We start from the raw sequence: 19,844 nt of genomic DNA, 5'->3' as shown, positions 1-19,844 counted from the left end.
TTCACCAGTACCCCACTGGACTCGGCCCATTTATTTTTGTATATGAGACAGGGGCATGGAGATGAACGGTGACTTGTCCGGAGTCCTGCAGCCCCTTGTAACCAGCAGGGCCAAGACTAGACTTGGGTCTCCCAGGCTTTCTGTTATACCACTCAGAGATTTCAGTCCTGAAAGGCACAAGGGACAGGGGTTGGATTTGCCTGTGGGCTCTTGTCTCCAGTGCTTTTCTGTTATTGGTGACAGCACTGTAGGGAATCAGGTCATGCGCAAGAAGGGGGCTGATTAACTAACACAGAAATCAAATTCATTGCCAGGTGGGTGGTCATCTGCTTTCTGGATACCAGCAAGTGGGATAAATGAGGAGGAGGCAGAGATTGGATCCTGAGCTCCGTCCCTAATGCATGCGGGTACAATTATTGAATGGAAGACTAAGTAAAGAATGAACAACACCTACCACCCCGAGAATATGTTATATATGTATTTGCTAGTTTGTTTTACATCTCCCTTATTAGAGTATAAGCTTCATGAGGATGGGAACTTTGTCTCGTGTGCCGCAGTACACCTAGCTCCCAGAAAAGTGCCTGGCTGTGCTTAATAGATATTTTCTTCTTCTTCTTTTTTTTTTTTTTTTTTTTTTTTGAGATGGAGTTTCACTCTTGTTGCCCAGGCTGGAGTGCAGTGGCATGATCTCAGCTCACTGCAACCTCCACCTCCTGGGTTCAAGCAATTCTCCTGCCTCAGCCTCCCGAGTAGCTGGGACTACAGGTGCCCACCACCACGCCCGGCTTATTTTGTATTTTTAGTAGAGACAGGGTTTCTCCGTGTCGGTCAGGCTGGTCTCAAACTCCCGACCTCAGGTGATCCACCCACTGGGATTACAGGCATGAGCCACCGCGCCCGGCCTCAATAGATATTCTGGAATGATTGAACGAACTGATATTTCCAATTCCTGGCATTATACAGTGCCGACTCCCATAGGAAGTTTTGTCCGGAGGAATATGCCTAGCAGAGCGCAGCGTCGGCAACCCTCTAACCCTTTGTCTGGCTGCTAGACTCTCAGTGATTACCATTTCTCTTCCCTCTTAGATGACGGAGGGCCGCCGATGTCAAGTACATCTTCTTGATGACAGGAAGCTGGAACTCCTAGTACAGGTAAATCACTTTTGGTCAATTTTCTGAGTTTCTTTGGCAACTGATGTGGTTTCAGACCTTGATCCAGCAGGGGATGAAGGGGGATATGGTAAACTGCTTTTAAATCTCTGTCTGTTAATATCTGTGAGAGAATGACTAGGACACACCAGGGTGTTTTGTGTGTGTGCTATTTTGGTGTGTCTGTACACCAGCCTAAGGCATCCAAGGCCAGATGTACATCTAGCCTATTGTTACAAATTTCTAGAAAAGGAAATTCCACAATGCCATTAGCTATTCTTTCTGCCTGGAAGGAGTTAACTACAATGTAACCTAAATAGCTCTTGCTGTAACTAAAATTGATTTAGTCTTCCTTGCTCAGAGGGAATAGAAAAAGGTTTGGCTTTTTTTGTTTTTTTGTTTTGTTTTGTTTTGTTTTGAGACAGAGTGTCGCTCTTGTTGCCCAGGCTGAAGTGCAGTGGGGCGATCTTGGCTCACGGCAACCTCCGCCTCCCGGGTTCAAGTGATTCTCCTGCGTCAGCCTCCCGAGTAGCTGGGATTACAGGCATATGTCACCATGCCCTGCTAATTTTTTGTATTTTTAGTTGAGACGGGGTTTCTCCATGCTGGTCAGGCTGGTCTTGAACTCCTGACCTCAGGTGATCTGCCCACCTCGACTTCCCAAAGTGCTGGGATTATAGACGTGAGCCACCGTGCCTGGCATAAAGATTTGTTCTTTTCTTTTCTTTTCTTTTCCAGTTGAGATTAAAGAGGAAAAATCTCTGTCCTCTTTCTAAGTGCTAAGCAACCCCCTTCTTACCCCATCCCATAGGTTGACATTGGCATCACTTGTGAGCATCTGGAGAAACTGAGATGCAGGAAATCAATCAATTAATTCCAACTAAGAACACATCAGTGTCAGCAAAGTTGGAGAAGTAATTGGAATCACACACCCTCGTCTTTTTCAACTTGTTCTTAAACAGACCATTGTTTGACCCAAAGCTCTAAAGAATGGTGTCTCCAACTCTGACTTAAAAAGTTTACCATTCCAGATCTGTTGTTCAATGCCAATTTTTATTACATTTGCTTGCTGTTTGTTCTTAGATGTCTATCTCCGGGTCCTAGGGCATTGTGTCTCACTTTCGATCACATTTAGTTGTGAAGGAGCTGCAATTTATCAGTGGGTTGAGAGGATGCCACCTGCTCATGGGGGAAGTGATGATACTTCAAAGGGGAAATTCACATGTAGACACTTTTGTCTCGTGTCACCTTGTACATGCTGCTTGGAATTGAAAGTGTTCAAACTGCGGACTTTGCGTTAATACTTTTAATAGGATTCAAATGATAAAGGCTTTATAAATGCAATATAGGAAACAGAAAATAGGAAAAAGGCTCATAAGCACATAACACTAATAATTCAAGTGCTGTTCTCATTTTGGTGGATTTCTTTCCAGCATTTTTCATATTTATATTTCTTGTATGATTACAGTCATGACTGTTATTACACATGACTGTAATCATACAAGAAATGTATATGTATAATTCTGCATATCTTATTTTTCCACTTACCATTGTCTTTCACTAACATTTTCTAAGTGACTGTAAATTGTCATTTTCAGGAACAGCTGCATAAATTCTAGAAATTGATATACAATTATTATCTAATCATGTCCCCATTTGAGTATATTTAAGGGATTAAAAAAATAATTTTCCCACTATTACAAATAAATGCTGTGATTAACGTATCCCTATATACAGGGTTCTCCTGCATTTTAGATTATGGCCGTTTTAGGCTCGATTCCATGGCCTAAAGTCATTAAAAGTCAAATTTGTGGTTTGAATTTGGAAGAGTGAGGCAATAAAGGGAAACCATCAAATTGAGTGAGATCTCATTAATTAGCAGAATCGTTAACTGAGAAACATTCGAAGCTTCAAATTGCCAAGAGTCAGTGTAAAAGTTTATAGGCGAGTGGTCTGTTGTATTTTACATGCTTTTCCTGAATCGAAGCTTGGAGGTTTAGAAAGAAGCCACCTTCTGGGATAGGAAATGAGATCTCAAATGGCAGTTCAAAAACTATCTCTTGGCCAGCCTGCTTTGAGAAAGAAATAGATTTAATTACTGATGTGCGCAGTTTGGGAACAGTTACCCTCAACCCTATAAAAATCAAGAAAATGTTGAATTAGACAAACGAGAGAAGTTCATGTTTTTCCCACCGCTTTATAGAACAGACTTCCCGTGTTATTCTCTCTTCCTGGAACATGCTCCTTCCCACACCCCCACATCCTGGACCTGGCTGGTGTCTCTTAGGTCTTTATTTCACAACTTGGAAGATACCCCCCACCAATGCTTTCCCTGACCCCCTCCGACTAGTCTGTCCTGAGTTCCTTTCTTATGAGATGGCCACGCCTCGCTGTCATTGGTTGTGTACTTGTTACCACTTCCTGGAGCCCCCGACAGTTTGAGGGCTAGGTCTGTGTCTGCATCATGGTGTATCCCCAGTACCTAGCCCAGGGTCAGGCACGTAACGTCACTAAGTAAAGACTTGTTGAATGAAAGAATGGATAAACCCTAAGATGCCTTGGCACTACTTCCCCCAAAGACTTCTTGCCAGAGTACCAGTTGCTTCACAGGGAATGTAGCTTCATGCACACACACACACACACACACACACACACACACACCTGTCTATCTGTAGATACACATACTATCTGTACATTGAGAGATATACACACTACCTATACATAGATACACACACTATTTGGCTAGGTATTGATAGTATGTGTATCTATGTATAGATAGATAGATAGATAGATAGATAGATAGATAGATAGATAGATAGATAGTGTTCATGTGTGTTAAGCTAAATACATATATATTTATATTTATATATATGGAAAGATTATAATTTAATTGCAGAATGGGCTTTAGCAAAACTTGGAGAAACAACATTAAAACTAGTGAATGAAAGGCAGCTTGAATCTATCACTCTTTTTTTCTCCTCTGCAAAATTCTGTTGCCCGGGATTCTATCTGTTGGGCGGTATCCTCTCTAAAGGGAATCTGGATTCTGTAGCTCTTTTGGACCCAGCTCTAAGTTTTTAATAAAATGTTGGACCTAAACTCTTTCATATTGTACATTCAGAGAGTGGTAGCCTTCAGGTTCATTTATACTTTAGTCATCAAAATATATTAAACACTGAGACCAATATTGTTAAGAATAATTTCAGAATATTTGTAGTAAGCCTTAGACAAAGTAATGCCTTTCCTGATCTTTTGACCTGGAGCTGTAGGGGGAGGGGATGGGTGGAAAAGGCACTTACATTGACCTGACAAGGTTTGTAACATGGCGAGTCAGGTTTAGAGCAAGTGTTTCTCTCCCCCAGATAAGTAAAAGGGTTTGCATGAGGGTGACTGACTGAAAGGTATTAATAAGATGGAGCGGATGGGGGAGGTTAGTTTTTAGCCACTGTTAGGATAGGAGGCTCATCAAAGGCTACACCTCAGATCTTCAGCAGCAGGGGAGCTTCTGTGGCATCAATGTTCGTCAAGAAAGCTGATGGCATCCAAACCGACTCCCCAGTTGCCTCTTGCCAGGAGGATGCAGTAGCAGACAACCACACAGATAATTTCAGGCAGCACTGTAAACTCGGCCACTCCAAGCGTCATATTTCCCTCCTCTGGGTTGCAGAGAAAAAAATGACTGTCATCCTAATGTTTCATGCTTATTCCATATAGCATTTTGAAATTACCAAGTGAAATCTGTGCTTCCAAATCCTCTGTTGCTCTGAGAATATCACACGTTACTCACAGTAGGGGAGGGCAGTCAAGAGTGACGTACTAGGAATTAATATTCGAGAGGCTCATCCCTAAATGCACAGGCAATTTCCTGACACCCACATCTTTACCAGGTAGCTCCTTAAGTCCTGAAATTCCACTTAAAAGCAGCTAGAAGATGACGTGAGCATTTAGGCAGAGAGCATACCTGCAGCCTTGGCTATGGATACATGCAGGTTGCATAGACAGATTGCCCTCCAGTTCAGCCCGCAGAGAGCATCTTCTGCTCTGTCTTCCAAAATTGTTTCCACCAGTTGGAAATGTACTTTTAAAAAAGCCTTCATCAGGCCAGATGCGGTGACACACACCTGTAATCCCAGCACTTTCAGAGGCCAACGAGAGTGGATCACTTGAGGTCAGGAGTTCGAGATCAGCCTGGCCAACATGGTGAAACCCCGCCTCTACTAAAAATACAAAAAAAATTTAGCTCGGTATGGTGGTGCACACCTGTAATCCCAGCTCCTCGGGAAGATGAGGTAGGAGAATCACTTGAACCTGGGAGGCGGAGGTTGCAGTGAGCCAAGATCACACCACTGCACGCCAGCCTGGACAACAGAGCAAGACTTTGTCTCAAAAAGAAAAAAAGCCTTCATCAAAATGAGAGGAGACATCCTCATCTCAGTCTTGGAGCTGCCTCTTCTGGAGGATGCTATAACCAGATATGGGGGGCAGAGCATGTTTTGTGGTCAGCCGAACTCCCCAAGTCTCGTTGTCATATCCTTGCTACTCGACAATTATTTTCTTCATTTATTTTCTGACCCGAATGTATATTTGGGGGAGCATTTTGACAGCAGAGAAAGGGACGTGTGCTTTAGCCATAGTGAGAATGATTTAAGTAAGAATTTCCGAACAGTGAGAGTTGCTAGATGGGGTACAGGAAGCCGTTAGTAGGAAAAATTCTGGACTCTTTCTCTTGACCTTCATAAAAATAGAGTGGATTTTCACTAGAATGGAATGGCTGAGGTGTGGCCCTTCCTTATTTGGTTCACTTGAGGCTTGTGAGACTGTAGATATCCTGTCTCACAGGGAGCCAGCCCAACGCCAGAAAAACTGACCTGACCTTCTACTGCTAGGCAGGCTTCGTTTCAGTGCTTCTCCCCATCACTTTAGATGAGTGGTTGGCTGAATTTCTTCCCCACCCCCACTCATTTTTTTTTTTTTTTTTTTTTTTTTCTGAGACAGAGTCTTGCTCTATCACCCAGTCTGGAGTGCAGTGTTGCAGTCTTGGCTCACTGCAACCTCTGCTTCCTGGGTTCAAATGATTCTCCTGTCTCAGCCTCCCGAGTAGCTGGGACTACAGGCCTGCACCACCACGCCCGGCTAATTTTGTATTTTTAGTAGAGACAGGGTTTCGCCATGTTGACCAGGCTGGTCTCGAATTGCTGACCTCAGGTGACCTACCCACTGCAGCCTCCTGCAAAGTGCTGAGATAACAGGCATGAGCGAACCGCACCTGGCCCCCACTATTTTTTGAGGCAGGGTCTCACTCCATCAACCAGGCTGTGGTGCAGTGGCGCGATTACAGCTCACTGCAACCTCAACCTTCTGGGATCAAGTGATCCTCCCAACTCGGCCTCTCCAGTAGCTGGGCTGACAGATGTGCATTACCACGCCCTGCTAATTTTTTAAATTTTTTAGAGAGACAGGGCCTCCCTATGCGGCCCAGGCTGGTCTCGAACTCCAGAGCCCAAGTGATCCTCCTGCCATAGTCCTTCTCAAAGTGTTAAGATGGCAGGCGTGAGCCACAGCCACCACGCCCAGCCCTTCTTCCCTTTGATGATAGAGCTTTACACATAGGAGTCCTCTCCATCCCCTCAATTCTGCCACAATGAACCTCGCGCCTTGCTTTCTCTAGGGGATCTGCCCCATGGTGTGCGTCTCCTTTCCAAGTTCCAAGCTGCCCTAGGATTTCCACATCTCTCCCCTCTGACCCAGTCCCTTAGTGGCCATTGGCAAGACATTTACAACTGTCCCCTGTGTGCAAACAGAGGCACAAAGTGTCCCTATGATTCTGAGAAGTGGAGCAAACTGTGACTAGTCCGTGTTTTCTTTTCTTTTTTTTTTTTTTTTGAGACGGAGGCTCGCTCTGTCACCCAGGCTGGAGTGCGGTGGCCGGATCTCAGCTCACTGCAAGCTCCGCCTCCCGGGTTCATGCCATTCTCCTGCCTCAGCCTCCCGAGTAGCTGGGACTATAGGTGCCCGCCACCTCGCCCGGCTAGTTTTTTGTATTTTTTAGTAGAGACGGGGTTTCACCGTGTTAGCCAGGATGGTCTCGATCTCCTGACCTCGTGATCCGCCCGTCTCGGCCTCCCAAAGTGCTGGGATTACAGGCGTGAGCCACCGCGCCCGGCCAAGTCCGTGTTTTCTAAGGGAATTAAAGATAGCAGTTAGATTATTGCTGTGTATTGGGCTCAGAATCCTGAAAAAGCAACCAAGACAGAAGCACTTGGAAAGATCTAAGCTGCACCTTGTGGTACAGTAGCCACCAGCCACATGTGACCATTGAGCAAAATGTGGCCAGTGCAAATTGAGATGTGTGCGAGCATAAATCACACGCCAGCTATGGGCAAGTATAAATCACATGCCGGCTTGTGAAGACTTCCTATGAAACTTAAGTAAAATGTCTTGTAAATGATTTTTGCCTTGGTGAGTCCATGTTAAAATAATATTTTGGATATATTAAGATAAAATAAATATATAATAAAATAAATTTCACCTTTTAACCTTTTAAATATGGCTAAAAAATTAAAATCTTGGCCAGGTGTGGTGGCTCATGCCTGTAATCCCAGCACTTTGGGAGGCCAAGGAGGGCAGATCATGAGGTCAGGAGATCAAGACCATCCTGGCCAACATGGTGAAATTTTTTGTACCAAAATACAAAAAATTAGCCGGGCGTGGTGGTGTGTGGCTGTAGTCCCAGCTACTCAGGAGGTTGAGGCAGGAGAATCGTTTGAATCCAGGAGGTGGAAGTTGCAGTGAGTCGAGATCATGCCACTGGACTCCAGCCTGGCACCAGAGCAAGACTCCATCTTAAAAAAAAAAAAAATTAATATCTTATATTGGGCTCACTTTTGTGGCTCATGTTCCTTTTTGGCACCAGGGACTGGTTTCATGAAAGACAATTTTTCCACAGACGGGGTGTAGGGGTGGTTTCAGAATGATTCAAATATATTACATTTATTGTGTACTTTATTTCCATGATTACCACATTATGACATATCATGAGATAATTCTACAGCTCACCACAATGTCAAATCAGTGGGAGCCCTGAGCTTGTTTTCCTGCAACTACATGATTCCACCTGTGAGTGACTGGAGACAGTGACAGAGCATCAGGCATTAGAATCTTTTTTTTTTTTTTTTTTTTTTGTAAATATTTGAGACAAAGTCTTGCTTTGTCACCAGTCTGCAGTGCAGTGGTGCAATCTCAGCTCACTGCAACCTTTGCCTCCTGGGTTCAAGTGATTCTCCTGCCTCAGCCTCCTGAGTGGCTGGGATTACAGGCACGTGCCACCACACGCCTGACTAATTTTTTGTATTTTTAGTAGAGACAGGGTTTCACCATGTTGGCCAGGATGGTCTTGATCTCCTGACCTCATGATCCACCCGCCTTGGCCTCCCAAAGTGCTGGGATTACAGGCGTGAGCCAGCGCACCTGGCCTAGATTCTTATAAGGAGTGTGCAACCTAGACCCCTCACATGCATAGTTCACAGTAGAGTTTGCACTCCTGCGAGAATCTAAAGCTGCTGCTAATCTGACAGGAGGCGGGGCTCAGGCAGTAATGCAAGCAATGGGGAGAGGTTATAAATACAGCTGAAATTTCTCTCACAGTTCATCTCCTGCTGTGTGGCCCATTCCTGACAGGCCATAGACTGGTATCAGTCCATGGCCCAGGGATTGGGGATTCCTGCTATAGAAGATAGAAAACAATTTAAGCTAGAGAAAATATTATGAAGGCAATAGAATTGTTTGGGGTTACATGGATATAATACTGGATGTTTGGCACAATAACGACTATGTTTTACAATTCTTTTTCTTTTCCTTTTCTTTTTGTTTTGTTTTGTTTTGTTTTGTTTTGAGACAGAGCCTCGCTCTGTCACCCAGGCTGGAGTGCAGTGACGTGATCTCGGCTCACTGCAGCCTCCGGGTTCAAGTGATTCTCCCACCTCAGCCTCCAGAGTTGCTGGGATTACAGGCACCTGCCATCATGCCCGGCTAATTTTTGTGTTTTTGTAGAGATGAGGTTTCAGTGTGTTGGTCAGGCTTCTCTTAAACTTCTGATCTCAGGTGATCCACCCGCCTTGGCCTCCCAAAGTGCTGGGATTACAGGCGTGAGCCACTACACCTGGCCTACAATTATTTATAGAATTTATATGGAGCATATCTTATTTAATCCTCGCAGTAACTGTGTAAAGTAGGTGCCAAGCAAACAGAAATTCAGAAAGATTAAATAACTTGCTCAAGGTCACATAGCCAGTTAAGTATATGTAGCTTGAGTGTAGATCCTCTGATAGTATAGCCCATTCTCTTTTCACTGCACCGTAACCACTATATGTAATAAAAACCCGAGACATGATCTATTAGTAGTTCACCTGGAACGTGGCTGCTCCGCCAGCCCCTGACACCAGAGCCATAAATGATGGCAACTAAAGACTTCGAACCTTATCTCAGGTCTGCAACTGAAGATGGGCTTACCCAGGTCATTTCATTCCTTGGAACTCAGTACCTAACCTATCTGGCAAAGCCTGAAACATGTGACACATTGTCATGAAGGACTTCCGTGTCATGCATAAGCCTTGGGCTAGCGGGTGCGAAAGAAACTTCCACAGCAGTGGATGAAATAATGGTTGCCTTCCTGTCACTTTCCTCTGTCTGACAGCAATGCGGGTAATATCCCGTCTCAAAGGTCAAGTACATTAATATGGGCTGTCAGTAAAATAACATTGAGGGCAAGTAAATAGCCTGGCTATTATGGGCTAGAAAAAAAACATGTATGATTTTTTAAAAATCTAGAACTGTAATAGTGCTACCTAAAATAGATGAATAAACTTGGGTTCTCTCTTTTTTTTTTGAGATGGAGTCTCGTTCTGTCACTGAGGCTGGGGTGCAGTGGTGTGATCTCGGCTTACTTGACTTATTGTAACCTCTGCCTCCTGGATTCAAGCGATTCTTTTGCCTCAGCCTCCTGGGTTCAAGCGATTCTCCTGCCTCAGCCTCCTGAGTAGCTGGGATTACAGGTGCCTGCCACCACACCCAGTTTATTTTTTTTATTTTTAGTAGAGGCAGGATTTTACCATGTTGGCCAGGCTGGTCTCGATCTCCTGACTTCAGGTGATCCACCCACCTTGGCCTCCCAAAGTGCTAGGATTACAGGCATGAGCCACCGCGACAGGCCTAAACTTGGATTCTCTATGCACAGGTGCACACCCATGTTTATATTCACCCTCATAAACCAGCCTTAGCGACTTCTGTGGTTAATGATATTCTTCTGCAAAAATGCAAGAGATGGCCAGGTGCTGTGGCTCATGCCTGTAATCCCAACACTTTGGGAGGCTGAGGCGGGTGGGTCACCTGAGGTCGGGAGTTCGAGACCAGCCTGACCAACTGTGAAAGCCCATGTCTACTAAAAATACAAAATTAGCCAGGCATGGTGGTGCATGCCTGTAATCCCAGCTACTCAGGAGGCTGAGGCAGGAGAATCGCTTGAACCTGGGTGATGGAGGTTGCAGTGAGCCGAGATTGCACCGTTGCACTCTAGGCTGGGCAACAAGAGCGAAACACCATCTCAAAAAAAGAAAAAATGCAAGAGATTGTTTTCTACCAAGTAAAGCGGGAATCCCCCCCAAAGTGCATGTTGCCAAGCAGAGAATACACAGTTGATTCCATATCTTCCCAACGGAGCAGTGTGGGCAGGTGGGCTCATGTGGTCTGCCTGCTGGGCCATCTACTAAGGCGTGCTCCAGGTCTGCCATCTGCTCCTGTCTGGTCTGAATCCACCAGGAGTTACTGTCACAGCCAAGGGCTGGGAAGGCATATGCAGAAGCTGGGAGCAGACGGAGGGACTCGGTGTTATGAACCTTCTGTCCGGGACCTCCCAGGCCACCAGGCCACCTCCTGAAACAAGAGCCAAAGGGGTTCAGGCAGCCCCACTTTGGGCTGACCTCACACCTCACTGTGATCCCATCATCATTTATTAGGCTCCTTTCTGCAAAGCTGGGCACTTCACCAAATGAGCAAAACAGATGTCTTCCCAGGCCCCGGGGGTGGCTGATAATATTTAACATTTGAAAAGCACATGGTGAAGAAAGACGTGTTAAGATGTAGAGCCCAGACAGATGACGCAATGGTAAATCTATCTGTAATCAAAAACGCATTGGGCGATGTAGAGGAATAAGAAATAGTCCATAAAATAGACTCTTGGGAAGCACAAGCAGGTAAGTTGTTTCCCCCTTGGTGAGGAGGGAGGAGACACGACCCATCTTCCTTCTTCAGCCAAGGCCTTTGTGGGAAAGTTGGTGAGCTCTCTTTTTGCCCTGGTTAGAACAAAGGGGAATTCCAGTCTCACTGAGAGGCTATGAGAGAAGGCTGAGCATCAGGATACAGCAGATTGATGCGATCATCTAGGGAACCCCCGACCCCGTATACACACACACACACACACACACACACACACACACACACACACACACACGTGCTTGTTGAGGAGAGGAGAAGAGACCATCCCCATCTCCCCAGCTTAATGGGTCCATGCTGCCGGTTGCCTGGCAACACCCCTTCTTTGCACCACTGCCCCCCTCCCCCTTCTTCCTGGACCACCTGCATGTCTGTGCCCCCTTGTCCCTTTGATGCCAATTTTAACCTGTCGTAAAATGTATTCATTGGAACCATTTGAAATTGCCAATATTTGGCAGACTTTGTCCTACTAAGAGGACAGCTTCATGTGGCTCAAAGCAAATGTGAAGAGAGAGAGAAAAAAAGGGAGGGAAGACTTAGCCCTCCAGAACATTGCAGGGGGTTGTTCGTTTTACTACTGAGTTATGTTGTTCTGTAATATCTTTACAAAATCCTTTCCACATCTTCCCTATGGTAGCCCCAGAGGAGACTGTGCAGATGGGAGTCTCAGGATAGGACATTAAACTACATGCTCCTAGTTTCTATCTCTCTGCCAAGGGGGGATAAGAAGGGATTGGGGAGATTAAAACAAACTCAACTCACAATGCAGTTCAGCAAAATGCAAACAATTGTATTTACAGGGGAAAGGCACACACGTGTACACACACCTCTATGTAGAGTATAAGGATGGGGTAACAGGGACCTGAGGGGTAACAAATCTGTGGCTATCATCATTTTTATTAATCCATAACTCACAGTTTGATTTTGGGCACATTGCTTAATTCAAGTACTTGCTTGTTTGGTAAATATTTATTATTTGTCTACCACCGTGCTACACAGATCTAAGCATCCCTTTATTTGGGTTAGGAGTTCCTGTCTAGAGGTGGCGAATGATTATTTTGGTTGCAGAACTTTTTACAAGTCCAGGAGTGGCTGCTTCTTCCGTTTCCTAAAACGGGCTGAGTGTTATTCCTCAGCTCTGCTGTGCCTTGGACCGCTTCCCTTCTCTACACATCCCACCCACTGGACCCTGTCCTTTCTTGTAAGGGGATCCAGGAGGACACGAGGAGGCAGATTTATTCATCTGGCAACCTCTGCTGCAAACTTGTCCCATCCAGTGGAAGGGAGGAAGGGAGGGAGGAAGGGAGAGAGGGAGGGAGCCCCTCCCCTGAGAGAGAAGCGCAGCCTGGCCAGGTATCCCTGGTGGTGGAGGGAGGAAGCCAATGGTCTGGGAAAGTCTCAGCTGCTCTGTATTTTTCTCTGAGTCTTCTACCCCAGCGGGCCTTCCCTATAGCCCTTGAATGTCTGTTTCTGGCTTCCTGGCTTGCCCAGCACAGAGCTGAGAGTTCAGCTGTCAAAGCCATATGGAAGATTTCCATATCTTGCCAGACAGAGCCCCTGTCCCGCCCCTGAGGCTGCCCGCTAGGTGACTGAACACCTCGGTGGTGGCCCCAGCACTTCATGGCAACTGAAGCCCGTCATTCCCACTCCTCCTCCAGCACGGGTCATCTTGTTCTTGCACCTGCTTGGAAAGCAAGCCCACAATTCTCTAAATCGGCCCGGCCGTAGGAGCCAGGCAGTTTTCTTCTGTGCCCCTCAATGACATCCTTAAGTCTTGCCTGTTTTTTCCCTGGTAAGGGAACAACTTTCCTTCTCCTCTCACATACTTACCCCAGTGTAGACATTTGCCACCCTGGACTCAGCATCCTCTGTGTGCCCTTTGTCACCAGAGCAGCTCCTCACCGCCCTGCCTAGTTCCATGTTCCTGGCCATCCCCATTTGTCCTATATGACACAACCAGATTATCCATCCTTCCAGGCTCCTTCGTGACTTACCCCTGCTCACGAGCCATCAACAGCCCATCCTATTGAATTGCTCTTCTTGACTCTCGAGTTCTTGCATGATATGACTGCGAGCCGTTTACGAGAGACAGTGTATCAGAGAGGTGAGGAGTACAGTTGTGCCCAAACCACCTACTCTCTGGGCAAGCCCTATGTCATTACAGTCGCCACAGTCTGCCCAGCAGAGCTGGGGCCTTGAACTGTACAATTGCAGGGAGTTGCGTCCGTAGTAATGGACAGAAGCCACGATGTGACCCTACTACATAGTCTTGTAGACCAACGATTCTCAAACTTCTTTTTGCTGCAACATTCTTTGTCCAATATAAGCACATGGAGAGGGTCTGAACCCCATCACCTTGCCCCCCAAGCTCACTGACAGGGAGGCTCTGGAAGGGTCCCAGCAGACTCCTATGGATTTGCAAATCTCTGCTTTAGGTAGAAACCAGATGAAAGAAAAGGTAAGCATCCTTTATACTAATAAGCAAACAGCATTCCTGAAAAGTTAGTTGGTGCAAAAATAATTGCATTAAAAGTAATGGCAAAAACCACAATTACTTTGGCACCAACCTAATAGATTGAGCCTGAATTTTATACACCATATTTCAAACGCTTTGGGAAATTATATAGCTTAGTGATTAATCATCACATTAGCTAATTGAACACCTGTTTCTGTACCAGGCTCTGTTCTAAGCGTTTAATATGTGCCGAGTCATCTTTTCAGCCCTACAACTCTATGAGGTAGGTAACTGTTATTATTCCCATTTTTCAGATGAGGAAATTGGGGCACAGAGAAGTTAAGTAACTTATTCAGAGTTGCACAGCAAATGGGAGAGAGCTGATTCAAAACCAGGCCACCTGGCTGCGGAGGACCAGCAGGTTCCAGCACACTGAGAGCACAGGCTCTAGGGCCAGTTGGGCTCACTTCAAAACCTGACTCTGATGCCTGGCAGCTTCGTGACCTTGGCCATTTGCACAACCTCCTTAACCTTCAGCTTCTTCATCTGTAAATGGAGGACACTGGCTGCCTCTGGTCTTCCTGTTCTAATTTTCTCTGTAAATTGAAACTAGTACCTGCCTTATAGACTTGTGATTAGGGTTAAATTCACTAGAACATCTGAAGTGCCCCCAAGACTGTCTGGCACAGCACAGGCATCTCTTAGGCTAGGATCACAGGCCTCGGCCAGACCGCTTAGTAGCTATGGTAACGCAGGCAAGTCACTGGCCTTTGCTACCTTGTGTGTAAAATGGGAACGTTAACTACCTTGGCTTTTGAGGAAAGCATTTAGGAGAGTATTAAGTGCTCCATAATTTATGATGCTATTATCCCTAATAATTTGGTCTTCCATACGGTTTAGTGCAAGGCTTCATGGAGTATTCATAGAGTTCAGTATCAGTTCACTTAACAAGTGATTGGTTGACAGTCCATCAGAAAATGTCTTAACTGCCCGACCTTCCAGATTTCCAACACGTCATCCCCCGATCTTTTCATGAACACTGGTGATTACTGCTCATCGCTCCAACGCCATATATAACTCATATGTCAAGGTCATAGGATGACAGGCAGAATATATATGCACATGTATTCATACTGAGTTCAGATTACCATCTAAATGAGTGGACTAGGTTTTGTGCTCCAATGATGTCAAATCAGTCATTGTTCTTGAGGATAAAATAGAAAACATGATTTCAATGATTGCGTCCCAGTATCATATAAATGATCCCATCCTTAATGCTTCACATGAAAATGATACTGAAGCACAATTACATCCAAATGGATCATACTGGCTTTGATCTGTGGGAAGGTATGTACTGAAGGCATACTCTATCCCTTATCAACAAGACAGTGATTGGTCTTTCCAGTCCATTGCTCACAAACGAAATTGCCACAAGTTCATGTATTAACTGTTGCTTCCCAATAGGGGCTGTATCCTTCCTAGAGATTGCAGTGTGTGATTTTGTAGTGCACGGTGGGACACATGTTTAGGGGCATTCAAGCATATTCTCGTCAACTATGCAAGGCTCAGAAGAGCACGCAACTAGCAGGGCCTGCTGGAATCCCAGTGATCTTTGACCATTCCCTGGAGAACCACTTTCTCCAGGAAATGCCTAAGTGCCACTTCAAACTGATCAAGAATTTCTTTCTTTTAGGGAAAAGGATTTTAAAATATCACATGCAGTCCTTTTAGGGTAGCAATAGATCAGTAAATACAATGATTCTTAAATTTTAAGTTGTTGATAGCTATTAAGATATGTTACCACAATAAAGTGAGCCAGATGTTGGTATTATCAAAATTCTTTATCAGCCTTCCTTTACTTTGGCCCTTCTTCTTCTTAAAATAGTGTCAATCTTTTATAAATAACAAGAAATATCAATAGACCAACATATACGTATTTCATACAAAGGTGTTTTAAAACTGTAGTAATTCTCCAAAAGGATAATGACCTCAGTACTCCATTTCATTTAACTACAGATGAGTAACAGAGTTAGAGAAGTGTGGGTAAATCACTGACTTTGACTCACCTTTTGGAGATTAATAACATATAAACTAATGACTGCTGTGATGTCTAAAGCCTTCAATGTTAAGTTTAGTGGGTCTGTCAACCACACACACTCACATATTCACCCACACACACGCACACACACTCACATACATATACTCATGTACACACATACACATGTGCAAACATGCACACACTTGCGTACACACTCACACATTCATATAACACACACACACACACACGCTCCTACATTAAATACATAAATCTTACAAAGATTTCTAAACCCTTAGCCCTTAGTCAACTACAGTATTCTCACCAAATTACATTCATGAGCAAGAAAAAAATGATAACCTTTCCACACAGTTTCACTTTAATTGATGGAATTAAATGCAGTTAATTTGAAGTAAGTTCTAGAGGCTCCTTGACTTGTGTCCTCTCTGCAGGGAGTGGTTACACGGGTCTTGGGATGCCCCAGCAGCCCAGGCACCACCTCCTTGCACGATAATGTTCAAAAGCAGTAAAGGGGCTGGACGCAGTGGCTCATGCCTGTAATCCCAGCACTTTGGGAGGTTGAGACAGGTGGATCACCTGAGGTCATGAGTTCGAGACCATCCTGGCCAACATGGTGAAATCCTGTCTCTACTAAAAATACAAAAATTGGCCAGGCGTGGTGGTGGTTGCCTCTAATTCCAGCCATTCGGGAATCTGAAGCAGGAGAGTTGCTTGAACCCGGGAGGCGGAGGTTGCAGTGAGCCAAGATCATGCCACTGAACTCCAGCCTGGGTGACAGAGCGAGACTCCATCTCCAAAACAAAAGCAGAAAAGGGAGTTTCTCCCCATCATGACTCTTTTTATCATAGAGGAAATTGCTCCCCAGATGCCCCTCCCCGCTCCTCGATTCCGGACTCCACCCCAGACTACAGCTGGTCCATATTATTCCCATGTCTGAAGCAGTCACTCACACTCACACAGGGAGCAGAATCAAGGTGACTGATTGAAATCAGTGGTTCTCAAAGTGTGGTCCTAGACAAACAGCCTCAGCATCACTTGGGATGTGGAAATGCAAGTTCCCAGTCGGCACCCCCAATACACAGAGTCGGAGTCTGGGAGTGGGTCCCCGCGATGGAGCCAGAATCCGATGCAGCGCAGGCTGTCTGGAGCCTGCATACTTGGTACTGCACGGTGGGTTAAGGCTGTAGCAATTGAACAGAGAGGAGAATGCAGATTGTACACCTTTCTGGAGCTTACCTTGGAGGCTCCCAGGTAGAGGCAGCGTGATGCAGCGGTTCCCAGACTTTTTGATTTCAGGGACCAGAAAATGTACAGATAAAAGGCAGGTGGGGTTGCCATCATTTTTTGTATTTGCCAAGTCAGTATGTGAAAAAATATAATCATCTACTTTAGCCTTCGTTTACATAAGAAAAACCACACCAAAAAGGATATGAAATCAGGATAAAGGGCTGTCTTTTACTTTTATTTTTATTTTCATTTTCAGAGACAGGGTTTCGCTCTGTCACCCAGGCTAGAGTGCAGTGGCACAATCACAGCTCCCTGCAGCCTTGAATAAGGACAGTCTTTTAAATAAGACACATTTAGCTTTATTGAAAGTTTACGTAACATTTATCCTATTTTTCTCATTTCGCCACCGACCAACGGAAAATGTGCCAGCTCTTAAAAGTCACCAATGCGGGAAAAGCTCACACTTTGGGCAAAGTCAGATATGGTTTGAATTGTGTCTGTCTCTTCTCTTGTAGATGGTCTGTAGCCTTGGGAAATGTCTTTACCTTTATGAACCTCAGCTTTCTTGTTACTAAAATGGGAATTATAATAACTGCCTTGCAGGATTTTGGTGAGATTTAGAGATAAGGAAACCAAGCACCTGATCTCTGGAAGATGGGTGTCCAATCAGTGGTGGCTGGGACCATCAGAAGACTGGCTCAGTGTCATTGACTGGGCTCATGAACGAATGAATGGCTAGCAGAGACAAAAGTTCATGATCTGTTTCCTCATTTATTTGAGACGAAAGGGACAGCTGGACTATTTTTAAGTAAACACACGTGTATGGACTAGATGACACCCAGAAGACAGGAAGGAGAGCGTAGAAATGGATCACAAGGTTACCAAATTGTTCTTGGGATAATTGTTTGGATTCCTAAAGTTCAACCAAGCTTGGGGGTTTGTTGACCCCAAACACCTCTGCCTTGAAGTGTTTGGAATCATTCAAAAATGACTCCAGCTGCATAATAGCCTCTCTGGGACTGACAAAGCCCTTTTGTGAGAGGAACAAGGTATTGCAGTGTTACGTGCTGAGTGGGTGGGCAAGAGGAAGGATAGTTGTAATATTGCAATGCAATTCTGACCCTAACCACCTGGACTTAATGCAGACTTCACAGGTTTAAGAGCACAGTCCCCAACAAGGTAGCTCTCACTGTATATGCCAGCTACGAGGTTGGGGGTCCCCAGACTACCTTTACTTTGACCAACCAGCTGCAAATGTGAGGGTTCCTGTGACCTCCTCCAGCTCAATAATTTATTAGAATGACTCACCAGAACTCAGGAAAGTGCCATACTCATGATAAAGGTTTTATTTTAAAGGAGGCTAGCCAGGACCCACCAAATGAGGAGACATATTGGATAAGGCCTGGGAGGGTCCCACATGCAGAGCATCTGTGCTGTCTCTTCATGGAGTTACAGTCCAACACTCTCCTGGCACATTGATTCTTTTCACCAATGAAAAGACTCCACTGAACCTCAGGATCCTGAGTTTTTATTGGGGTTTCATTATGTAGGCTTGATTGACTGAATCCTTGGCCATGTGATTGGACCCAATCTTCAGTCTCCTCCTCCCTAGAGGTTAAGAGGTCAAGCTGGTCACACATGGCTCAAAGCCCAGTGTACAATCACATGTTTGGTCTTTCTGCTGATCAGTCCCCATTCCAAGTCATTCTCATTAGCGTAAACTCAGGGGTGATCCAAAGGGCTCGTGAATAACACAGATAATCCTTTTACTCAGGAAATTCCAAGGATTTCCTGTCTCCCTCTCCGAAATCAGGGACAAAAGCCAATCAAATTATTTATTTTACAATAGTAGCTAATGATGCAGGCATCCAGAGTCTTAAACCTTGGCCTGAGATTGTTGAAACAAAATGAAAGTCAATGTATGAAGTCTCTACTGCTCCCAAGCATGAACTGTAACATTAGACCACTTTTTAATTTCATCTCTTTACTTACTTATTTAGATGGGGGTCTCACTCTGTCACCCAGGCTAGAATGCAATGGCATGATCACAGCTCACTGCAGGCTCAACCTCCTGGGCTCCAGCCATCCTCCCACCTCAGCCTCCCTAGTAGCTTGGACTGCAGACATGCACCACCATGCCTGGCTAACTTTGTTTTCTGTAGAGACGAGGTCTCACTGTGTTGCTCAGGCTCGTCTTGAACTCTTGGCTCAAGTGATCCTCCCACCCTGGCCTCCCAAAGTGCTGGGATTATAGGCATGAGCCACTGCACCTGGCCCTAGACCACCTTTTTTTTTGAGACAGAGTCTGACTCTTTTTGCCCAGGCTGGATTGCAGTGGTGTAATCTGAGCTCACTGCAACCTCCGCCTCCTGGGTTCAAGTGATTCCCATGCCTCAGCCTCCCTAGTAGCTGGGATTACAGGCATGTGCCACCACACCAGCTAATTTTCATATTTTTAGTAGAGATGGGTTTTACCATGTTGGTCAGGCTGGTTTTGAACTCCTGACTTCAAGTGATCCACCCACCTCAGCCTCCCAAAGTGCTGGGATTGCAGACGTGAGCCACCACACATGGTCCTTAGACTACTTTTTAACTATCATCATTTTTTTTTTTTTTTAAGACAGAGTCTGGCTCTGTCTCCCAGGCTGGAGTGCTGTGGCGCCATCTCGGCTCACTGCAAGCTCCGCCTCC

General features: G+C 45.2%; 1 protein-coding gene across 22 annotated transcripts in view; it reads left to right on the top strand.

The window, feature by feature from the left end:
- FRMD4A (FERM domain containing 4A) overlaps window positions 1-19,844 on the top strand; it is a 379,365-nt gene that overhangs the window by 164,677 nt on the left and 194,844 nt on the right. For all 22 annotated transcript variants that reach the window (XM_077945785.1, XM_015146511.3, XM_015146514.3 and 19 more), the window contains exon 2: window positions 1,087-1,152. In XM_077945785.1, the coding sequence (XP_077801911.1) occupies window positions 1,087-1,152 (66 nt within the window). The remainder of the gene's footprint in view (window positions 1-1,086; window positions 1,153-19,844) is intronic.

The sequence above is a fragment of the Macaca mulatta genome, chromosome 9, assembly GCF_049350105.2.
Source record: "Macaca mulatta isolate MMU2019108-1 chromosome 9, T2T-MMU8v2.0, whole genome shotgun sequence".
Taxonomy (NCBI): domain Eukaryota; kingdom Metazoa; phylum Chordata; class Mammalia; order Primates; family Cercopithecidae; genus Macaca; species Macaca mulatta.
Note: the sequence above shows the minus strand (reverse complement) of the source record. Positions and strands in the feature narration are given on the sequence as shown.